The following is an 18113-nucleotide window of genomic DNA, read 5'->3' on the forward strand; positions in this document are numbered from 1 at the left end:
GACCTTTCTCTCTCTCACTAACTCTGTCTGTCAAATAGTTAAAGAAAGAGTGAGGAGAGGAGACTGAGAGGCTAGAGGAACAATGGCAAGCTTGACATGATCAAGGCCAATCAAGAAATCAATTAGGAGTTCAGTAGATGGAAGAATATCAGGTGTGAGAAACACTGAATTGAACTGAGGAAATAAGGAGAAGATGTACAATCAATTCAGGAGCTGGGTGTGAAGGAAATGTAGTAGCTGGAAGGCAAAGAACTTCACCTTCTTCAACACACAGCAACAATCAAGTTACTCACCTGCTTAGAGCCTGTATAATGTCTCCAAAGTCTGTGATTACCAAAGGCCTGTCACTGGAGGTCCAGTGATTCATCTTCATCTCTTGTGACCCCCCTTTTACACATCTATGGCCTACCCAAACCAGCTGAAATATACTACACAACAAAATAAAAATCTACCAATATTGACCAAAAGCCTGGAATTTGCAGAAGGGAGTTAGTTACCTCTCACTCTTTTAAAGAAATTCATCAACAAACCTGTACTCAGAGACCACAAAGACTTGCCTAGGCCACTAAAGGATTATTCAAAATTTAGTGCTGGCCTTGAAGTGCTACAGTATCACTTGCTATCATGCTGATTATCTAAATAGTACTGACTGTACGCTATGATTATCCTAAGAGCTTCCTTTACCAATTCAATGATAAAAATCTACCTTGTTCACTAGCATGTACTCCTCTCTGAATACAGACACCAGAAAAGGCAAGACTGGACGGTGACGAAGTGCCCTTGTATTAACACCGCAGTGCTTCCCAAGCACGGGCAAGCTCCTGAAATAGGACAGGGTTCAGGCCCATGTATTTTCACTGTGTTCCCTGGGACGATTCTGATACCTTCCAAGGTTTAGGGACCACTGCTATGTCTTTTAGCTTGCTCCAGGATGGCTCTTCTTGGCTCGCTGCTCATGGACTATGAGGTTGACACTGCCCCCCCCCCACACCATCCCCTGTCGCTCTGGAATGCAAAATAGGATAATTGGGGGAGAAAACAATTTGAGGAGCAGAATCAAGACCTCTATATACAGAACGTCCTATCTTTCCAGGGAAAATCTTAATGTGTAAACAAAGCTTAAATCCCCCTAAAAGCTTTTATGAGGACTTTGAGTCTCAAAGTCCAATATTTAGATCCAAGAGCTGTAAGTTTCCAGGTTCTCTGAAAACAGTAAAGTTCCCTTGCTGATCATTATATCTAAGATATGATACAGATTCCCAAGCACCTTCCAGGCAGAGCAGGATTTTAGGTTCCAGTATTTCTGCTCAGGTTTTAGCATTACCGAAACTGTAAAAAGAAACACAAGTTGTTCTTTCTAGCACAGCCTTTACACAAGACCAGGACAAAACTCTGCGCACTCGTGTACCTGTTTTGTTCTTCCTTCTCGAGTCGTTCTTGTTCCTCCTGTTCTTTCTGCAGCCGGGCCTGTCGCCGTTTTTCAGCCAGGATCTTTGCAGCCTCTCCTGCATCAGTGGTGCCTGCTGTGGGCTTCCCCAAGGCTGTGTCAGAGGAGAGGTATCAAGAGCAAACGATCAAGAAAAACAAACCTAATGATTCCACGTACACAGAATGTGCCAATGGGACATGAAAAACCCATCCCAGTGTGATGAAGGGAAACACTGCCAGGACCAGCACAATCAGTCATGGAGCAGGAGAAGCTGCAATAGCTTGGCTGTAGCCCTGGACAAATTTCACAGCAGAGGGTAGTGGAAAGGTGAGAAGAGACAAGGTCACTGGCATGTACCACAGCAGCCACTATCTGAGTCAACTTACTACATCATAGAGGCAAGTGTTAAGGACTAAAGAAGGTCATTATCTTCTTTAGTGTTTCTTTTTGCAGTTTTCATTATCAGGAAGTACAGATGATGGCTGAATGAGCCTGTCTTAACACTCTGTGAGCTTTTACAGCCAAGAGTAGAGTCAGCTCCTAGGTCTCCTCTGGGGGGTTCTCAGGAAACTGCGGAGGACTCAGAAACAACAGGCACGCCTGAGAAAGAAGAATGAGGTAATGAAGTTGTTCCGGGGGAAAATTCCTCTCTGTCCCCAAGTATGAGAGAATGGCCTGTGCATTGTGCCAGAGGGAGAACCATCTAGGATAAGTCTAGGGCCAGTGGTAGCGTCGACAAAAGTCTACCTGTACTAATCTCGGCCTTTCCTCCTGCATGCTTGTCTGCTATGTGCTTCTCACTGATGTGTTTCTCAGCCATGTGCTGCTCGCTGGCACGTTTATCAGCCACATGTTTCTCGCTGGTGCGCCTGTCGGCCACGTGCTTCTCACTGGAATGCTTATCTGCTATGTGTTTCTCTGGGGCTTCCTCCACGTGCAGGGCAGCCACCTGCTGACCCAAGGCATTTTCCCTTTCCTTGTTGCTCTTCTCTTTCTCTGCTTTCTTCTTGAGCACTTCTTGGCTGGGAAGGGCAGGAAAGCGGTATCTCACGGGAGACCCTAGGTATGGTGGCTTCATCGTTTTTGGAGATGGCGGATATGCTTTTGAAGTTGTCCTGGAAAACCAAAGACATGCTGTAAGATGATTACCAGGCCTCACCACAGAGCTCTATGTTCTTAAGACGCCTGGTTCCACAAAGGGGAATAACTTCATCCTTCTGGAGAAACAAATGTAAGGCTCAGCACATCCTCAAAAGTCTTTAAAGTCTTCTTACCCTCCCGGGACATACAGTATTTATAAGATAGCTGTGGTGGAAAGGGAAGTATTGTAGTAAGACTAGCTGGTGAGAACATGTCCTAATCTCACCTAGGTTCAACCATAACCTAAGGATGGGTACTGTGGTTTGGATATGGTTTGTTTCCTAAAGTTACATGTGCTAGAAGACTGGTCCCCAATACAACAATGCTGAGAGGTAGTCAAATCTTTAAGAGGTGGGGCCAACTGGAAGGCGATTAGGTCATTAGGATTAATATCTTCATGAATGGATGTCTTTCTTGAGAGATTCGGCTAATTCTTTGAGAGCTGATTAGGTCACTAAGGGAAGCACATTAGGTCTTGTAGGACTGAGTTAGTTATGAGAATGGGTTTAGGTTAGCCACCCTGGTCTCACACATGCTCTGCTCTTTGGCTTGTCTTGTGCCTACTTTCTTTCTGCTTTCTGCCATGAGATGACACAGCATGAGGCCCTTATCAGAAGCCTAACAGATGCTAGTACAGTGCTCTTAAATGTCCCTGCCTCCAAAACTGTGGGCCAAAATAAACCCTTTTTCTTTGTAAAGTACCCAGTCTCAAGTATTTTGTTATAGCAACAGAAAACCAACTAAGATAGATGGAGTGCCAGGCATTTTTCCACTACTTTTTTCTTTTCTTTTCAAAATTATTTATTTATTTTCACTTTATTTCAAAGGCAGGAGAGAGAGTGACAGTGTTTCCATTAGTTGGTTTACTCCTCAAAATAAATGCAATAGCCAGGGCTGAGCCAGGCCAAAGCTTCAAGCTCAGAATTCAGTCTGGGTGTTCCACATGGATGGCAGGGACACAACTACTTGAGTCAGAGTTTGCTGCCTCCCAGGGTGTGCATTAGCAGGAAGCTGGATCAGAAGCAGAGGGTCTGGAACTGGAACCAGGCACTCTGATACAGAATGTGGGCATCCCAAGTGGTGTCCTAACTGCTGCACCAATTACCTGCCCTTCTTGCAGTTGTCACAGAATAATACGTAATATGTTAACATTATCTTTAGTCACCTGACTACGCAATAGCACACCAGAACTTCTTATTCCTATCTAATTATAACTTAGTACCTATGAATCATCTTTTCTCAATTCTCTCCCATCTTCCCTCCTCAGCCACTGGTACCATTATACTCTTAACTTCTACGAGGCCACCTTTTCAAGACTCCACATATGAGTGAGAACATGTGCTACTTATGTTTCTGTGCTTTTCTTACTTCATTTAACATAACAATCGCCTGTTGCATCCATGTTGCAAATATCAAGATTTCATACTTTTTTTCCTCAGTAATATTCCACTGCATCCCATTTTCTTTATCCATTTGTCAGTGGATGGGCACTTCGGTTGTTTCCATTTCTTGGCTACTGTGAATAGTGATGCAATAAACATGGGAGTGCAGATGTCTCTTCAACAGGGTAATTCATTTCACTTAGAGAAATACCCAGTAGTGGGTTTGCCAATCTACTGGAATGAGGTGATATCTCATTTGATATGCATTTGCTTGATCATTAATGATGTTGAGCCTATTTTTTCATATACCTATTGGCTATCTGTACGTTTTTCTTTGAGATACGTCTGATGAGATCTACTGGCTTTTAAAAATGGGGTTGTTTCAGGCCGGCGCCGTGGCTCAATAGGCTAATCCTCCACCTTGCGGCGCCGGCACACCGGGTTCTTGTCCCGGTTGGGGCGCTGGATTCTGTCCCGGTTGCCCCTCTTCCAGGACAGCTCTCTGCTATGGCCAGGGAGTGCAGTGGAGGATGGCCCAGGTGCTTGGGCCCTGCACCCCATGGGAGACCAGGAAAAGCACCTGGCTCCTGGCTCCTGCCATCGGATCAGCGCGGTGCGCCGGCTGCAGCGGCGGCCATTGGAGGGTGAACCAACGGCAAAGGAAGACCTTTCTCTCTCTGTCTCTCTCTCTCACTGTCCACTCTGCCTGTCAAAAATAAAAAAATAAAAAAAAATGGGGTTGTTTCTTTTGCTATTGAATTGAGTTCTTTGTATATCTACCACCTCTTTCTATATGAACACAAGGGTTGGATCTGGCTTCCACATACAGCAATGGGTTAATGGGTTCCTTTTTTGAAAACTGTGATAAAATATATATAACTTTACTTACCGTTTTGACCATTTATAATGAATTAATTTATTTTGAAAGAGTTACAGAGACAGATGGAGATACAGAGGGAGAGACACACACACACACAGAGAGAGAGAGAGACAGATCTTCCATCCACTGATTCACTTCCCCAGATGGCTGCAATGGCCAGCACTGGGCAAATCCGAAGCCAGGGGCCAGGAGCTTCTTCCAGGAATCCCACATAGGTGGCAGGGGCCCAATTGGGCCATCTTCCACTGCTTTTCCCAGGCCATTAGATGCTAGAGTTTCAGGAGGTGGCCCAATCCACTATGCTACAATGCTGGACCCCCTTTTTAACCATTTTTAATTGGAAAGTTCAGTGGCATTAAGGACATACACAGTGCTATGCAACTATCACCACCATCCATCTCCATTAAATATAAACTCCTCATTCCCCCTACTTCCTGTCTCTATGAAATTGCCTATTCCAGGGGCCGGCGCTGTGGTGCAGCGGGTTAACGCCCTGGCCTGAAGTGCGCCAGCATCCCATATGGGTGCTGGTTTGAGACCCAGCTGTTCCACTTCCCATCCAGCTCTCTGCTATGGCCCAGGAAAACAGTAGAAGATGGCCCAAGTCCTTGGGTCCCTGCACCAGCGTGGAAAACCTAGAAGAAGCTTCTGGCTCCTGGCTGCAGATCCGCACAGCTCCGGCCATTGTGGCCTATTAGGGAGTGAACCAGCGGATGGAAGACCTCTCTCTCTCTGCCTCTTCTTCTCTATCTGTGTGACTCTTTCAAATAAATAATAAATAAATCTTAAAAAAAAAAAAGAAACTGCCTATTCCAGCTACCTCACATAAGTAGAATCATACAGTATTTGTCTTTTGGTGTCAGGGTTATTCCACTTAGCGTAATGTCTTCAAGGTTCCCAGTATGAACAGCTCAATAGCAGAAGGTAATGGACCATGATGAACTCACATCTTCAGTGTGGTGGGAGCCTGAAGGTTCTGTTAGATCCATTTAAGGATGAGAGTACTTCAGAAAGTTTGTGGTGAGATAGAATTAAAAGATAAGTTTATTTTGGTACAAAATACATTTTATACCCATGCACAGGTTTTTTATAATATGCATTTTCTATGAACTTTTTGAAGACGCCTATAGATAGAAATGTCAGGAGTATAATTCTAGGGAGAAAAGGTCAGATTGGCCTGAGTGGGGGAGGTTCTGACAGCCTCAAGTCACTATGTCCCTGAGCAGCTTTGCTTCGACTTGTTTTAACAGAACAGTCATGTGTAGGTTCAGTTCTAACATATTGCAAAGTTCTATTCTAAATAAAACTAGGCCAATTACTCATGAACACACATTTAAGAATAACTTCTCACTGAGAAGTAATGGTGGATTATTCAAGATAAAACTCATTAAGAAGTGTTTACATTCCCCTACCCATGAATAACAAAATAAATTCGAAAATACACAAAAAGGTATAGACACTCTTACATACAATACGAGGGGGTCTTCCATAAGCTCATGAAAAGGCATATAATGGAAAAATTACACATAGATTTAAAATTTTTGCACCAAACTAAACTTATCTTTTATTTTCATTTTCCACAAATTTAACGTTAAGTCCCCTTGAACAAATATGACCTTCAAATTAGAGAAGTGTGTACCAAGTCATAGATTTTTTTCTAACAGGGAGTAACTAAAAACAGAATAAAATCTTCAAAGTTCTACAGTTTAGCTACCTATCTGTAGTTTCCTGCTCCTCCTGCCTTGTCATTTGCTTACATGCACCCAGCACTGTGCAAGCTGCCTTGTAAGAGCTGTTAGGCACAGGCATCTTGAACAAGGCAATGTGGGTCTGGCAAGCCCCATGGCTCTCTAGCCAGCCCGGCTCATCCCATCGTGAGCAACTGAAGTCTGGCAAAGTAATTTTATTTTAATTTGCCAGAAATAAGTATCCTGGCTAATGAAAGAAATTAGACATAAATTAATCGGGGTAAATCACTGTGCTTTTTATAGATTTTTATTTTTAAGTACCTTCTTGTCTTTCTGATTGCCACAATAACCCAGTAAAGTAGGTAGGAAATTACTATTAACCGCATTTTTGATGAGAAAAACCAAGTCCTAAGTGCTTTAAATAACCTTTCCTAAGAGATGCAAATAGGCAAGAGTGTCAGAGCTGGCACCCAACCCATCTGTCCTTTGCCTTGGTTTTTTTGGCTTTTCCACTTTAATTCTTCCAGGTTCAATTAGAAATATAACAAAGGGGATTCATAAGGTTAGTTTGGGGTGGTAGAACTAGGCCTTCCAAGAGCATGAAGAAGGATTTTATATCCTTTTAAGTTCCATGAGCAGCAGAAAGTATGAACAAACACTTCTGTAAGCGGAGTGGCAAGACTCTCGGGAGAAGGCTATCATGCTTTTAAATGTGAGCAGACTAACGAGTGGAACCCAAAAAGCCTTTCTTCCTCCATATCCTAGAATCCAGTTCTGTGTTCTCCAAAGCAACATGCTTCCTTCCATGCTCGGTGAAAGACCACCCACTGACGGGAGGGTTCTGTGGCCTTACCAACACAGCTCAGCCAACGTTCTGAAAGTCTACTACTTCCCAGAGAGAAAAAGCAATTTCATAGCTGAGAAACCCTGGGTACCACCTTAATCCAGATCAAAGTTAGTATCACCAGTAATCAAACAAACTGACATCATGGCTTCCTGACATGAGGCCTTGAGAAGGACCCAACATCTGTAGTAGGGGATTCCTGCCTCAACTGCACAACCTGAATCTAATCATGACCAATCCAAATTGAAGGACAGTCCTCAAAATAACTATAGGTCTATGTGCTTTAAGAAGGTCAAAGTCAGGATAAGAGGAACTGTTCCAAGGTTAATGGAGACTAAGCAACCAGGACAACTAAATGCAATGTTGATCCCTGAGTTGGGTCCTGGACCAGAAAAAAAATATGCCAAAAAGGATCTTATTGGGACAACTGGCAAAGGTTGCTTATAGACCATAAATTAAGTAACAATATCATGTCAAAGCTAAATTTTCAGATTTTATAATTTACTATGGTTTAAAAAAAAAAAAAGTCTTTGTCCTTAGAGGTAAAGGGGCATGATGCCTGTAACTTACTCTCAAACAGTTCAAGGACAACTCTGTATAAGTATGTGTGTCCATCTATGGAGGGTGAATGTGATAGACTATGAATGAGTAATGGGAAGATGGGAATGATGACGCAAATGTGGCTAAATGTTCACATGGGATGGAAGGTGTACAGGAGTTCCAGGAGTTCCCTGGGGTCTAGTCTTGCACCTCTGTGAGACTGAAAGGTTCTAAATAAAAAGGCTCAGGGCTGGCATTGGGGAGCAACACTGGCATCCCATATGTGTGGTTTGGGTCCCAGCTGCTCCACTTCCAATGTAGTTCCCTGCTAATGTGCTTGGGAAGACAGTAGAAGATGACCCAAGTACTTGGGCCCCTGTGACCTACATAGAAGACCCAGATGGAATTTGAGACTCCTACCCCGGCCATTGCAGCCATTTGGAGAATGAACCAGCAGATGGAAGATGCCTCTCTCTAACCCTGCCATTCAAATAAATTAATAAATAAAATATTTAAAAATAAAATAAAGAGGCCCAAAAATTTATTTAAACTCAAATTATCTTCTGATAAAACTGGTGGGAAAAAACCAGCAAGTTGTCAGCACAGGAAGTCCTGAACCACTATAGATGCTCATCTCAGGGAAGCAATAACCATCCCATGTATATACTAGAGAAGCCTATGAGAAGGATACCCATTAATAAGTGATTAAATGTCCTGAGACACAAAGGGAAGAAGCTGGGTCTGGTAAACTTCTATGAGCCTGTGATTTAAAGCAAAGTAGGAGATGCTTATTTTGAGCCATCCAGACAACTTCATTCTAATTTTTCCCTTCAAATGGAGTATCTGTTTTGTCTCCAGCACATGATAAAATGAAATTAAACTTGGTTCCTGATACAAAATTGATGTCAGCTATGAACACTCTCCATAAATCATTGTCTTTGGCACACTGCATTTTTCCAAATATGTATCTCCCATCACAGGTAATCTTTTTGAGTTTATTTCTCCATCCCATTGCACCTGGGTTGGCCCAACTGCTTTGACCAATAATAATATAACAATATACAGCAGAGAAGTAATGCTGGCCTGGCAGTTTCTGCTTCTGTCCTGGGAGATACTTACCTTTGGAGTCACCACTTCCTTTTGGAATTTAGCCACTGGTGTGAGACACCTAAGCCATATAGAGACCATGCAGGCACTCTGGTTGACAGCCCCAGCTGAGCTTCCAGCCAAGAGCCAGTATCAACTGCCAGCCAGGTGAATGGGCCAGCATGGATCTCCAGCTCAGCTGCACCCCCAGCTGACACTGGATTGCAACAGCAAGGAAGACCCTGGGTGAGAACTACTAATGAGCCCAAGTCAACCCGCAGAACTATTGCTCCAAAGACCCCAGGAGGCCCTCTTTCTGTCAAGCCAAGTCATAGCACTGTGATAATTAACAATAAGCTATCATCCTAGAAGGATCAGGCCATCAAGGAGACAGGCACCTTTCTCTGAAGGGAGGAAGGAACCTCCACTGTGATACGGCCTTGACTAAACAAGTTCAGAGTCGGTGAACTCAAGGGGCTTCCATAGCCTGGACAGCTCATAGCAAGAGTCTCGGGTGATTGCTGACGTCATAAATAAGAGTGCCAATTGTTAAATCAACAATGGGAGTCACTGGGTTCATGCTCCCCACGCAGGATCTCTGTCCTTAATGTGTTTAACTATGAAACTCAAAAACAACACTACTAGTCGAACAATACCCTATACCTGGTTCGGTTGTGTGAGTGCAACCTGTTGAAATCCCTGCTTAGTATATACTAAGTTGATCTTCAGTATATGAAGGTAATTGAAAATGAAACGTGATAAAGGGCGGGATGGGAGAGGGAGTAGGTGAGGGGAGGGCCACGGGAGGGAGGGAGGTTGGGGGGGGAAGCCACAACAATACAAAAGTTGCATTCTATATTCTACTTAAAACTATTGGTTGAACTCTAATTAATACACAATTACTCTTAGGTGTTTAATTAATGCTATAACTAGTACTCAAATAGTATTTTACACTTTGTGTTTCTGTGTGGGAGCAAAATGTGGAAATCTTTACTTGATATATGCTAAATTGATCTTCTGTATATAAAGATAATTGAAAATTAATCTTGATGTGAAGGGGAAGGGGAGAGGGAGTGGGAGAGGGGAGCATTGTGGGTGGGAGGGAAGTTACGGGGGGGAGGAAGCTATTGTAATCCATAAGCTATACTTTGGAAATTTATGCTCATTAAATAAAAAAAAAAAAAACAATAAGCTATCATCCTAAGCCACTAAATTGGGGGAGGGGTAGCTTACCATCAATAGATAACTGAAACATTACTCATCAAAATGACCAAACTGACTTAGAATTTGTTTCTAAGAATATAAAACTATTAGATAGGGGCTAGCACTGTGGCGTAGCAGGTAAAACCACCACCTGCAGTGCCAGCATCCCATATGGGTGCTGGTTCTAGTCCCAGCTGCTCTACTTCTGATCCAGCTCTCTGCTATGGCCTGGGGAAGTGGAAGATGGCCCAAGTCCTTGGGCCCCCGCACCTGCGTGGGAGACCTGGAAGAAGCTCCTGGCTCCTGGCTTCGGATCAGCTCAGCTCTGGCTATTGTGGCCAATAGAGGAGTGAACCAGCGGATGCAAGATCTCTCTCCCTCTCTCTCTCTCTCCACCTCTCCTTCTCTCTCTGCGCAACTCTTTCAAATAAGTAAATAAATAAATCTCTAAAGAAAAACTATTAGAGAATAGTTCTCACTGAAGAACTAACGGGACAAGGCAGCAGCAACACTCAAAGGCAGAGGCAGGCTGGGTATATCTACTTGGCTACACTTGATTTCTTCTCTCTAGGTTACAGCAAGAAAGCTATGCTCCATCCATGTCTTTCAGAGTGTTGCTGTAGCTAGTTTTCTAAAACCCATACAAATACCTAACAATGCAAACAATGAAAATAAACTGCAATGCTTAAAAAAGCAATGCTATTAATATGCACAGCCACCCAACTGTGGCTTAACATATCTGAGATCAGGGAGAACAATGTACTGTCAGAGCCTAGGAGTTCACAGTAAAGGGATCATTAATCACATGATCCATCTAGGCTTCTGGATGAAAGTTTAAAGGGGCTATCTACACCCTCTTTGAAAGTCACATCATTTCTAGCGTGCTTTAAAAATCACACACTTTGTATGCAGAGAGGGAGCATCAAAAACGCCAGTTTGGGTGGGGTTTATTTTTTTGTGACACCATTTTAAAAATCAAGTGTATCTTTTTTATTGTCTTTCTTCAATATTGAGTATGCAAAAGAATAAAGAATGATATAACAAATGTCCATCCACCCCCTAGTCCAAAACAAAGACATTATCATTATTCCGGAATCTCTTTTGTGTCCCTCCTTTATTCAACCCCCTTCTCCACATTGGAGGCCATTAATGCCCTGAATTTCATTTGCCCCATTTCCTTTCTTTTTATAAAAAAAACTTAATCACATTTATATTTTTAAATACACATTATTTAGGTTTGCACATCTGAAAACTCAACATAAATGTAATGATTCTGCTGAATTTCTGAAACTTGCTTTTTCCACTCAACACTACTTTGCTGAGATCCACCCATGTAAGTTGTTGGCAATCCACTGTGTTTCACCACTATATAGTTGGAAATTTTTCAGAATTGACATTTGCTCTATTTAGATGCCATGTTTCTCAGAACTGGTCGATACTCAATGTGGTTCAACCACTAATTTTCACCCAGGGAGAAACTGTCTTTCTTTCTGAACATTTTAAAATCAAGAAGTATTTGCATCTCCTCTGACATCTCAACTCAGTAATACTAATTTAGAGGTCATATAGCAACTTCTATCCCCAGATTCTCGTGTTTTTCATGGTACACAAGGAAGCCAGCTCAATGACTATTTTGTCCTGCCTGTATCAGGAACTGCTGAGCAGGAGAATAAGCTGATGATGGCCCAGACGACAAGGAAGGCAAAGGGCCAGAGCCCAGGTTGGGCCCCACCATTTCCCCTATCTGGCAGCTGACCTCATTCCCACCCTCTAGGCTCTCCCTCTTTTCTTGCTTTCATCCTGCAGACACTGCCCTGATCTGAATGTCTGTGCCTCTTAAAATTCTTGTGTGAAACCCTAATGTCTACAGTGATGGTATTAGGAGGTGGCACACTCAGGAAATGACTTAATCATTGGGCAGAGCACTTATGAATGCAGTTTAGTACCCTCATAAAAGAGACTACACTGGGGCTGGTGCTGTGGCGTAGCGGGTAAAGCTGCTGCCTGTAGTGCCAGCATCCCATATGGGCACCGGTTCAAGTACTGACTGCTCCTCTTCCAATCCAGCTCTCTACTATGGCCTGGGAAAGCAGCAGAAAATGGTACAAGTCACTGGGCTCCTGCACCCGTGTGGGAGACCCAGAAGCTCCTGGCTCCTGGCTCTGGATTGGCGCAACTCCAGCTGTTGCAGCCATTTGGGGACTGACCCAGAGGATGGAAGACTTCTATGTTTCTCTCTCTCTCTCTGCAGCTCTGACTTTCAAGTAAAATACATAAATCTTTAAAAGAGAGAGAGAGAGACTCCAGAGAACTCATTTGGTCCTTTCTCCAAATAGGGTACATCAAGAAGACGGTCAATTATGCCCTAGGGCACAGGCCCTCTCAGGACACCAAATCTGCTGGATTTGGATTTCTTAGCCTCCAGAACTATGGGAATTCATTTCTGTTGTTTATAAGCCACCAGGTTATGGCATTTTGTTATAGTAGCCTGAATTTACTAAGACAGACACATACTGAGCACCTACTGTGCAAAGATAAATCAAGACAGTCCCGATCCTCAAGGCAGTCTAGCAGGACCACTAAGCGAATGTAAAATGCTAATGTCGGTATACTGCGATGAGGCACAGATCAGTGTAGCCTGCCCTGTGCTACATGCAGGACTCTGCTCCAACATCACCCATCCCCTCAGGGAAGTCTGCTGATCACAGCAGCTAGCTGCTCACTCCCCTCCACCACTGTGTCCTCTGCACCAGTTTAGTTTTTCTTCATAGCACTTATCGCCTGATATTATATTTGCTGTTCATTGCCACGTAAGCTCCACGAGGGTAGAAACTTGCCACCTTCACTGTTGCGTTGTCAGCCTTTAGAAGAGCACCAGACACAGGAAGGCACTCTACAGGTCAAGTGGATGAACGATAGAGTATGCACATGATGCTATGTGAACACAGAGCAGGGGTAAATTCAAATTTGGAAGTTTCAGAAAGTGTGAGTCCTGAGGGATTAGAAGTCGGGCAGCCTGTTTGTCATGTTGTTTTACTTTGCTGTGTATATAATGTATACATAAAGGGCAAAAAAGTCCTATTTACAACATCCAGCCTTCCTAGATGTTAAAAAGTTTGCTGGTGCATGACAAAAGTAAAGTTGGTAAATGAGTTAGTAACTTTACGTTAAAACTCATAGGAAACACTGTTCTTACAACCACTTATGGAAGTGAAATTGCTAAAATTCCCTGTAAGCATTACAGGTGCTTCTACCTGGGTTGTAGATTTGTCCACTGGGTTGGTAGAGATGGGAAGGGAAAGGTTTCTAGGCCAGAATGTTCTTGTTGAGAAGACATTCACTTAGAGCCTTTGTTACATGTGTGGGTTTTTTAGGGGCTATTGCGTGTTTAGTGGGAAACTGAAGTCCATACTGGAAACCCCTAGTCTCTAGGAGTTTAAACAACTGAGAAGAAGCCATAGCCTTCTTTCTTGACAGGCAGAGTGGACAGTGAGAGAGAGAGAGAGAGAGAGAAAGGTCTTCTTTTACCGTTGGTTCACCCTCCAATAGGCGCTGTGGCCGGCACACCGCGCTGATCCGAAGCCAGGAGCCAGGTGCTTCTCCTGGTCTCCCATGGGGTGCAGGGCCCAGGGACTCGGGCCATCCTCCACTGCACTCCCGGGCCACAGCAGAGAGCTGGCCTGGAAGAGGAGCAACCGGGACAGAATCTGGCGCCCCAACTGGGACTAGAACCTGGTGTGCCGGCACCGCAAGGTGGAGGATTAGCCTATCGAGCTGCGGCGCCGGCCAATTAAAGATCTAGGAGTTTAAAAGTAACACCTGTTTAAGTAGTTTGTTATCTCATAGCAGTGGTTGCATTTTTGGAATGGCATTAAACTCGACATCTTGGAGAGAATGCTGAAGTCACTGGGTGGTGGGCGGCAGCGGCGGGGGTAGGGAGGGTTGTAAGGAAGTATGCATAGAATGGTTACCTTCCTGTTAGATTGCTCCGATTGTCCATTGTCATATACATGCATTTTAGTTATTATTGCTGTGTATTAAAGATACATCAGTCAGGGCCGGCGCCGCAGCTCACTAGGCTAATCCTCCACCTTGCGGCGCCGGCACACCAGGTTCTAGTCCCAGTCGGGGCGCCGGATTCTGTCCCGGTTGCCCCTCTTCCAGGCCAGCTCTCTGTTGTGGCCAGGGAGTGCAGTGGAGGATGGCCCAAGTCCTTGGGCCCTGCACCCCATGGGAGACCAGGAGAAGTACCTGGCTCCTGCCATCGGATCAGTGCGGTGTGCCGGCCGCAGCACGCAGGCCATGGCGGCCATTGGAGGGTGAACCAACGGCAAAGGGAAGACCTTTCTCTCTGTCTATCTCTCTCACTGTCCACTCTGCCTGTCAAAAAACAAACAAACAAAAAGATACATAAGTCCTGGGTCCGGTGCTGTGGCCAGAGGGTTAATGCCCTGGCCTGAAGCGCCGGCATCCCATATGGGCTCTGGTTTGAGACCCGGCTGCTCCACTTCCTATCCAGCTCTCTGCTGTGGCCTGGAAGAGCAGTGGAGGATGGCCCAAGTTCTTGGGTCCCTACATCCATGTGGGAGACCTAGAAGAAGCTCCTGGCTCCTGGCTTCGGATCGGCGCAGCTCCAGCCATTGTGGCCAATTGGAGAGTGAACCAGTGAATGGAAGACCTCTCTCTCTGCCTCTCCTTCTCTCTCTGTGTAACTCTGACTTTCAAATAAAATAAATCTTAAAAAAAATGACAACAAGGCAATTTAAATTTAAAAAGATACATAAGTCCTAATGCCCAAGGGATGTTAAAGGAAGAGGTAATAAGATAATCCCTATATAAATGCCCCTTTTGGAAGTTTTTAGGAAGGACTATCTGCTGGGAGTGACCCTTGCTAGCCCTCCTCTGGGAGGGAGATGTCACAGTCCTGGGCTTGGTCACTGGAATGGTGGAAGGGGAGGGTGAAGGGAAGGGCTCATTACTACTAGTATCTCCATATCTAGAAGATGCTTTTAGATTAGGCCACTAGGTGTATATGTGCATTTTTTGGTAAATACCCATGTTTACTGTGGACAAAGTTCATTCTTTACAACAGCTATACCTTACAGATGTCTTGGGGTGGCAATGTATGATAAAAAGCAGAGCTTCCTGGAAGAAGTTCTTGGCTCCTGGCTTCGGATCGGTGCAGCTCCAGCCGTTGTGGCCATCTTGGGAGTGAACCAGCAGATGGAAGACCCCTCTCTCTCTCTCTCCCTCTCTCTCTGCCTCTCCTTCTCTCTCTGTAACTCTGACTTTCAAATAAATAAATAAATCTTTTCTTTAAAAAAAAAAGCAGAGATGGTGAATTAGGCAGTTTGCATCTTTTTGCTATAATTGATAGAAAAGATGCATCCTGGACCTGGAATCCTTAAACCACCTCTGAGCAGTCAGCATGTATCAGAACTTCCTCACTGGGCCGGCAGCAGAGGGGCAGAAGGAAGTACAAAGCGAGAGGTAGCCTATCTACATTTTGATGATAGCCACTGGTGGATGTGCATTTCTTTTGGCTGTGCTGTAGGAGTACATTAAGTAAGTGAATGCAAACATGCCTTGTTGCTAATATTCTGATAATACCAATGTGATCATGAATTCTCTTAGAAACAGAACACTCAGTACGCAGCGTTGCTGTGTGTATCAGTGTAGGGCAGTAAGGGAATGCAGTGTCTTAATTGTAACTCGGACAGAACTTGTATTTAGAGACCTGTTGCTATTTTTGTCTTTTACAAAATTTTTGTTTCCAAGAAAATCAATTACATTTTTCCTAACAGACTGAGTTGATGTAGTATATTTCTGGTTATCATAATACTCATACAGCTTTGAGATTTTGAATTGGTAAATATTCATGAAGTATGAAAAACCATGATCCATATATTCCATATCTCAGCCACATAAAAGCAGATGTTGTGTGTGCACACACGGGACCCAGAAGGACATGTTGAACTCAACTGCTTGTGATTGCAGATGACTTTGTTCTTTGCTTCTTGTGTTTTTAAGTTTCCTGTGGTGCACTTACTACACTTGAGAAAATAAAGGTTATTTTAACCGCCCTTCCCCCCAAAAAAAGAAGTTGGGAAGCCCTCTGGGCTAGGGCCTCCATTATATTCATTGTGTACATATCTCCCTCCTACCTCAGTCACGATTCTTTCAAATAGAAACAGTTCTCACTCATCTGGGGATTCTCAGTACTGGGCACAGTGACTTGCATTCATTAATTGCACACATATTTAAAGACCCTACTATGTGTTGATTACTATTACTAGATACAATGGAAATTTAAAAATTTTCCCTAAAGTAAACTGTGTACGAAAAATCTGGGATTTTATTGAAGCCTCTTTGGACAGGGAGAGCTTTGATAAAACTCAAATTGTGGGGGGGCAGTGCTGTGGTGTAGTGGGTAAAGCCACCGCCTGCAGTGCCAGCATCCTATATGGGCACCAGTTCATGTCCTGGCTACTCCACTTCGGATCCAGCTCTCTGTTATGGCCTGGGAAAGCAGTGGAAAATGGCCCAAGTGTTTGGTCCCCTGTACCTGCACGGGAGACCTGGAGGAAACTTCTGGCTCCTGGCTTCAGATCAGCCCAGCTCCAGCTGTTGTGGTCACTTGGGGGAGTGAACCAGCAGATGGAAGACCTTTCTCTGTCTGTCTCTCTGTCTATAACACTACCTTTCAAATGAATAAATCTTTAAAAAAAAAACTCAAATTGTCGGGCAGATAATCAGGCATGAGTGACTGGGGATGGGCCACACAACCCTCAACCAGGGGTGAAATCAAGGACCCTGTTCTCTGTAGGGATCTACCCAAGACTGCCCACTTGGTGGTTTACCTTGTGGTTAAGGTGTTCTGATAATACGAGAACTCAGACAAACCAGAGAAGTCTAGTATGGCACGTGTGCAGTGAGGCCCAGTTTGACACTGGGCATTGCGGTTATGCTCCAGGTACTCCCTACCCACCCACCTCCGTGAGCATCGCTGATGCATGCTGTGAAACACAGGCACAGAGAGCTGCAGAGCTCAAGGTATGTAATCCCCAGATGTAAATGAAAGACGCCAATTACGGGCATCAAAGCTGCATCACCAGTCACCACTCACACTTTAGGGATAAAGCCCCAAACCAGGGAAAAAAATTGCCATGTTTCTTCTCAACTGGTCCATTTGTCCCTTGGAATGTACTTTATTTATGTATGTATTTATTTAGTTAGTTAGTTAGTTTTCAAGATGTATTTTATTTGAAATGCAGAGTTACAGAGAGAGGGGAGAGGCAGAGAGACAGAGATTGTTCATCTGTTGGTTTACTCTCTAAATGGATGTAATGGCCAGGAATGGACCAGGACAAAACCAAGAGCCTAGAATTCAATCCAGGTCTCCCACATGGGCAGCATCTTCCACTGCTTTCCTAGGCACATTAGCAGGGAACTAGATTAGAAGCTGAGCAGCTAGGTCTCGAACCAGTGCTCAGACGAGATGCTGTTGTCTCAGGAAGTGCCTTAACCAGCTGTGCCACAGTGCTGGCCCCAGGAATATACTTGAATAAACTTTGCTTTACTATCTCTAGTTTCATCTCTCCAAACTGTAATTCATTATTCTGTTGGGGAAAAAGAACTGAGGTAAGCCACCTGTGGCTTAAAATACAAGATAGTTTTAGAAACACAATCTTCCTTAAGATTTTCAATTTCAAATTCTCATCTCTATTGAAGGCAATAACATCCATGGTTCAATTCAGTGAAATTTACAACAATGATGATGAAATTTGCAAGTTACTATCCACCCTGGGATCCTGAATCAATTTCCAGAAAAAGAGAAGGTGTAAAAAAGCCCCAGGATAAACTAGGTGTCGCTCCCCCTCTTCGTGGAGGAACGACACAGGACCCTGCGCTGTTCTTTCGT

At 44.0% G+C, this 18113-nt stretch overlaps 1 protein-coding gene across 10 annotated transcripts in view; it reads right to left on the reverse strand.

Annotated features, from left to right (window-relative positions):
* MAP7D2 (MAP7 domain containing 2) overlaps positions 1 to 18113 on the reverse strand; it is a 136049-nt gene that overhangs the window by 17240 nt on the left and 100696 nt on the right. For all 10 annotated transcript variants that reach the window (XM_070067180.1, XM_002719944.5, XM_008272429.4 and 7 more), the window contains 2 exons: positions 2177 to 2544; positions 1409 to 1541 (listed from right to left, as the gene is read on the reverse strand). In XM_070067180.1, coding sequence (XP_069923281.1) covers positions 1409 to 1541; positions 2177 to 2544 — 501 coding nt within the window. The remainder of the gene's footprint in view (positions 1 to 1408; positions 1542 to 2176; positions 2545 to 18113) is intronic.

Source organism: Oryctolagus cuniculus, chromosome X (assembly GCF_964237555.1).
Source record: "Oryctolagus cuniculus chromosome X, mOryCun1.1, whole genome shotgun sequence".
Classification (NCBI taxonomy): Eukaryota; Metazoa; Chordata; class Mammalia; order Lagomorpha; family Leporidae; genus Oryctolagus; species Oryctolagus cuniculus.